Here is a 6,406-nt window from a genome sequence, read left to right on the forward strand (position 1 = left end):
ACATTTGTAAGAAAAGTTTACAATGAAGCACAAAAACCCTCTTTGTATTAAGCGAGCTGCCACAGAAAGTACAGCTTAACATGCTAACCTTTGGTGGAGAGCTACAGTTAGCTAACTTCATGTTCAACACAACACCTCTAATGGCATTACATTGACGATTTTAAACAAAACGTAACTCTCTCAACTTGTAAGATAACGTTAAGTTAACTTACAACTTATAGCTGCATCACGTTTTTCAGGGGAAACACAAACTGGAGAAAACGTTAGCTGCTAACTGTTGTTAGCTAAGACAGCTAGCCTCCTAGCAAACGTAAGGTTAAGTTAAAATTAACGTAACGTTGTAAGAAAGCAAAACGAACCTTCGAGAAAGCTTTTACTCTCAGACTTGGTGAAATTGTGTAGTGTTGCTTACCTCCAGAAGGACTTTTAGCGCGTTTCCCAGTAGACAGAGCTGTCAGAGCGGTGCCTCTCAGAAGAGCAGCCGCTGGGCGGAGTCACAGAAACGTTCAACTGATCTTCACTCCTCGACCGTTAGTGCCAGTCAAAACATACCGCTTTGTTTCAACCACTGCCGTCTCGCCGTTCCCCCGTGTCCCGCCCTCTCTGTCTGTCTGTGTCTATTTCAGTTTCGCTAGCAAGACTGCTGGTAGACCAGCTTCACCAGCATCACCAGCATAGACCAGCTAAAACCAGCATAGACCAGCATGACATCCATGCTGGGCTATGCTGGTTTAGCTGACCAGGCTGGTCTTGAACCAGCAAGAACAGCCTGGCCAGCTTGTCCAGCCTGGTAAACCAACTAAACCAGCCTAACACCAGCTAAAACCAGCTAAAACCAGCTAAAACCAGCTAAAACCAGCTAAAACCAGCAACCATCTTAAGCTGGTCTATGCTGTTTTTTCCAGCAGGGAGGGCTAACCCATACAGTGGTGGTGCTCAAGTCAGTATTTGCAATGTAATTACATACACGCTATATCGCCCCCCCTTGACAGTGAAACGCCACGCGTGAGGTTTAGATTATTTCCCTGTCTCAATCAAAATGGAACTGTATGAAATAAAACGGCACATTTGTCTTGTAGTAAATAAAAAGGGATCACTGTGAACGTGACGTATGATAGTACACGTTGAAGATCCAATGGGGATACTGAATGGCGGTTTCGATTGATCTCAATCAATAAGGCATGACGCAGATCCAACGTTGCGTTGCTCTGATTGGCTGTAGGTCTATTCAAATTGCATTCGGAGGCATTTTGATCTGACCGCGGCCGCGCTGATATTATAACGCCAGAGAATTTCCACACCTTTAGTGTATAAAACTCCCCCACTACTTAGACTATTCCTTGCACCCCTCTTATAGCATAAGCCCGAATGGTCTCAACCATATTGCATCAGTAACGTGCACTTTAGTGATGGGAATTATGGCTCTTTGAAGGGAGCCGGATCTTATGGCTCCGTTCCTTTCAAAGAGCCGTTCAAAAGAGCCGTTTTTTAAAGGTTACTAGGTTTATCTGCAAAATAATCACCAGGATAATGATTGACTGTATTGCCAGACCTAATGTCAATAATCGGCATTGTAAACATGACACAAGGTGGCGCCATATCCATGTCATCATGTCAGTGAATGTACTTTGAATTTACCCTCTGTATGTGTTAAGTAAATAAAGTTGCCTTGCCTTGAATGAAATTCATGCAACTCTTAATATTAGATACTGTGTTTTTAAGTGGCGATGGAGATTATTTGTTGATCCTGCTTTAAAGGATATTTTGCCTTTACAAATGGTGCGCTTTATCACTGCCTGGGTTTTGGTTGAAGTGAATCCAAATGCTGCTGCGTTTTCGCGTTTGGCTCATTTTCCATCCGAAAAACACGTTGTCTACATGTCCTGTACCACTTGTTATGACTTCTCTCTCTCGCGTATTCCGTTAAGACCCACCCCATCTCACTCCTCGTGCTGAAACCTACCAAACAGAGTAGGGGCGGGTCTTCACAGAATACGTTTGGGGAACAAAATCAAGCTTTTTAAAAGGCGAGTGGATTTTGGCAGGCAGTGAGTGCGGACCAACGATTGAACGATAACAAGAACGGCTCTCACCAAGTAGGACTCGGTTCCCCTCGGTCGTACCAAACAGCCGTTCAAAAGAATCGGCTCGTTCGCGACCGACACATCACTACTGTTTGTAGTCACTTGACGTCTCTCTGAGGAACAAAAAGGTAGTGGAGAAGTCAGGATAAAGAGTGAAGTGTAGAGAATTAGCAACAAAGATGCATTTCAAAGTACGGGCTGCAACAAAAGAAGACTGCAAAGAAATATCGAGAATGATATTGGTGAGCTTTGGGTTGTTAAGCTGACATGTTGCTTTACTGTGCCTAATGTAATACACCTGACTTCACTGTGTGTTGAAACCATAACTTTAGGTTGAACGTCTTTTAAGGTTATTTGTTAAATGAAAGAGCCTCACGCCATTTATTGTATACATATTGACACATAAAGTGTGGTTTTAACCCCCTTTTTCTCAGGAATTGGCGGTTAATGAAAAAATGCCCGACCAAGTGAAGATATCCCATGAAGGTAATGCTCCTAATAATGTATTGGACAAACACTGCAAATGATGGCATCGATAATTAAAACAAATGTTGTGTTTTTCCTACTCTGGATATCAATGTCTGTGAAAGAGCTCGATAGTACCAGCATATCAGTTATAATTATGAGTGCTACTGGGTTTGCATGTTGAAGTGTGACATTGTCTAAAGTGCAGTGGTGGAAAGTAACTAAGTACATTTACTCAAGTACTGCACTTAAGTACACATTTGAGGGTACTTGTACTTAACTGGAGTATTTTCATTTTTTACTTCTACTGTAGCCTACTACATTTTGGCCACTACAACTATTTTACAGATGTATTTACTAGTAACTTTATAAATAAAGATATTGACACACAATGCTTTTTTTGGTATAGATTAAACCATCCAACATTATATTTAAGTTCACAAGAACCACAAGTGGTACCAGAAAATTATTGGCAGCAATTTTGCTTTGAAATAATTAAGAGTTTTTCCTGCAAGATCTTTTACTCCTAGTACATTTTTCTAATCGTACCTACATACTTTTATTTAAGGTACATTCTCGATGCAGTACTTTTATTTAAAATTGAGTATGATAACAGTGTGGTATTATTACTTTTACTCAAGTCAAGTGTCTGAATACTTTTTCCACCACTGTCTAAAGTGTAGGCTACAGTGTCCGTTAGTTATTATAGCCTGAAATAGGAAATGCAAGACTTTGCAACGAGACTAAGATAAACAGGTTTGCATTAATCAGTAACTGTATTACAGTGAGTTTGGATCTTCAGGATCAGGAGGCAGATTGCATGGCACTGATTTGTTTCCACTTTTCCAACATTGGAAGCTGAGTTTCTGTATGAGTTACTCCTAACAAAAGGCTGTCTCCCTTTTATAACTGTTTAAAGTTGAGTTGTAAGTAATTGAGGGTCTGTTTAGAAAGCAGCGATGAATATAAGCACATCAGCCAGACAGTACAAAGTGTGACTATGATGTGTACAATACAAAGGTACCAGGGTTGAGTTTTTGACCACTATTGTAGAGCAGTATTTGTACTATTGACTGTACATAGATGTCTACCGATGTTCGAAGAATTACTAGTTTACTTAAGTAAAAGTACACATACTGAAGTAGGAAATGCATTCAATATGTTTATGAGTTAACAACTTAGTCTGCATGAAACCTTCCAATTTAAAGATGTGCGGTAGTTGGTTGTGCTAAAGTCAAATCATTTCTTAAGTCTCTTGTCTAATTGACTATTTTGTAGCAGTGTTATTATCTTAGCTTATAAGAGCAGAGTTGCAACAAAAAAAAAGGTTGAGAATTAATTTTGAAATGTTTCAAATCTTGTTTTATGATGTGTCACTTGGTTGCAGATCATTGATATTATTTATAATGTAAAATGTTGCTTTTAGGTGCTTAATCTGTTTGTTTGTTTACTTTAGAACTGGAGCGGGACGGTTTTTGCCAGAATCCTTCCTTTGAATGCCTCGTTGCAGAAGTGCCTGAGGAGAATAAATCTAAAGATGGTAAAGTGTTGATCAAAGCCATGGTTATCTCCCCCTGTCAGCATGCTCCAAACTTATAGGCATCTAGCACAGATAATAAAAGGTCAATAATGATTTAAAAAAAATGCAAAACAAGAAAACAATCCTCTTTATTTGTGGCCATTTCAATGTTTCTGTAACTCTTTCTGCTTGTCTTTGAAGTGCTTGTTCCTTTTTGTCCATGTAGGATTCACAGTAGTTGGATATGCCCTTTACTTTTACACTTACAGTACATGGAAGGGGCCGACAATGTTTTTGGAGGACCTGTACGTGATGCCAGAATTCAGAGGTAAACTATGTGTTAAGTACTTTTCAAGAAAGCCTTGAAAGTTCTCACGAATACTTTCAAGGCTACTTTCAAGTACAAAGCAGTACACGTTTTATGTACTGCTTTGGTCTTGCAATATCTGTTTCATTCATTTTGTAAATGTTTTGTATTGATTTACCTTTACAGGAAATGGATTTGGAAAGGGTTTACTGTGCAAAGTCGCTAAGGTAAGAATGTGCTTTCTTTAAAGATTATTTTTGACTAGTACAGCTAAACATTGACCGGAAGGAGAGAGAGGGAGGGGACGACATGCTGTAAAGACTCCCATACATTGGACACACGTTCTGCAAGTTGAGCTAATAGGGCACACCAAGGATGTTTGTTGGCCTCTAAAGCGCATTTAAAGAAATAATGTCCAGTGTGATGAAGAAGAAGATGGCTGTTCTGTTTCTCAGGTGGGGAAGGAGAAGCAGTGTATGCGGCTGCAGTTATCAGTGCTGGACTGTAATACCCCAGCCAGAGACTTCTACGCTGCTAAAGGCGCTCAGGACCTCACAGACAGCGAAGGATGGCACTGTATACGCTTTGACGGACAAAACCTGGACAATTTAGCCAATGAGGCTCCAAAAGATTAAATGTCTGCCGAGGAAAACATGTATCTTGCTCTGAAAACATGTCACTGGTATTGAAACAGTGCCAAATTAAGCTTCACTAAACCTGGCATGCTCCTGGTTTAACAATCATGAAAAAAATTATGTTTCTTATTTACAGTGACCTACATGAAATCTATCATTTTATATACTCATCTTTTTAATAAAGTACCTTTGACCCTCATTCCTTTTGCAGTCATGGATAATCTTTGTCTCCTTTCAGTGAAGAACAATGTTTGTATGCATTTACATTATTATTATCGCCTAAATATGTTTAAATCCTTAAAATCAAACAATCATGTTTCATATTTACAAAAACCTGCATGTAATCTATATACTTTTAATCAAACCACCTCTGACCTTCCTTCATTTCACAGTTATGGTTAAGCTTTGTCACCTTTCAGTGATGAGTGCTCATTTTCTTTGTAATTTCATTATACCCAAAAAATGTTTGCAACTTTCATATCAATATTTGTGAAAGTGTAAAAAGAATATTTAGACAGTGATCTAGTCCTGAGTTTATTTCCTACTTTATTTCGTGTCGGTGATGATGGTTAAAGATTGTGATCAGTTTGGCCAATGAAGCTCCACAAGATTAGAAGTCAGCCAAGGAAAAAAAAATGTTCTCGTTACAAACAATGTGTTTGGTTATAAAACATTGCCAATTTAAACTTCACAACCTGGGACCTCACTGCCTTTTTTTCTTGTGGTTCATCATCATTATGTATCATGTTACATATTTACAAAAACGTGTGTGTAATCTATATGCTTTTAATTAAACAACCTCTGACCTTCCTTCATTTCACAGTTATTTCATCTAAATACAATCCTAGATGTAACACCATGTCTATCCATTAGGTGGCATGTTTAACCATCTCAACATATTTGTATTTACAACTCAGTGAGTAGACAGTCAGGGAGTGATGAGGATAGATCATGAATCCAATCTTATTTGTGAGTATTTGCCCTCCCTGTTTAAAGAAGTCAGGAGATGATTATGTCCAAGCCAGCCCTGTAACTCTAAATGTCCTTTATTTTTATGTGAACTAGTTTGATCTTTTAATTAATACAACTATCTTTTCTTGAAATATGTAGGAACTCATAATCTCCCAGGAACATTATAATGATTCTATGCAATCATTCTCCAGAAATATATTTATTCATGTGTAAAACATACTAAAATCCACAGGAACACTTGCAAACATACCTAATGCATGACAAGACATAACAAAAATAGGTACCACTTTACAATAAGACTACCCTTATAAAGGGTTTACGAATAGTTTGTAATTAGTTTATTAATTAGGTTGTGAATACTTTATCAATCATGAATAAGCTTTTATAAGACATGAGATAAACAGGGCAACTGTGACCGGCTGCT

At 38.4% G+C, this 6,406-nt stretch overlaps 1 protein-coding gene across 3 annotated transcripts; it reads left to right on the forward strand.

Moving 5' to 3' along the window:
* Positions 1-2,022: 2,022 nt before the first annotated feature.
* Positions 2,023-5,820, forward strand: LOC117490540 (diamine acetyltransferase 2-like). Of its 3 annotated transcripts, XR_004556682.1 has the most exons (7): positions 2,023-2,326; positions 2,519-2,570; positions 4,006-4,089; positions 4,295-4,396; positions 4,562-4,602; positions 4,831-5,207; positions 5,470-5,820. XR_004556682.1 is itself a non-coding variant. In XM_034140308.1 (6 exons), exons 1-6 carry the CDS (start codon positions 2,264-2,266, stop codon positions 5,008-5,010), a joined length of 522 nt encoding a protein of 173 aa, XP_033996199.1. In that variant the 5' UTR covers positions 2,023-2,263; the 3' UTR covers positions 5,011-5,820. The 3 variants fall into 3 exon arrangements, 2 of the variants coding, with proteins under 2 accessions (XP_033996199.1, XP_033996200.1); XM_034140308.1 differs by having other exon boundaries at positions 4,831-5,820; XM_034140309.1 differs by having other exon boundaries at positions 2,094-2,212; positions 4,831-5,820.
* Positions 5,821-6,406: the final 586 nt, after the last annotated feature.

The sequence above is a fragment of the Trematomus bernacchii genome, unplaced genomic scaffold, assembly GCF_902827165.1.
Source record: "Trematomus bernacchii unplaced genomic scaffold, fTreBer1.1, whole genome shotgun sequence".
Classification (NCBI taxonomy): domain Eukaryota; kingdom Metazoa; phylum Chordata; class Actinopteri; order Perciformes; family Nototheniidae; genus Trematomus; species Trematomus bernacchii.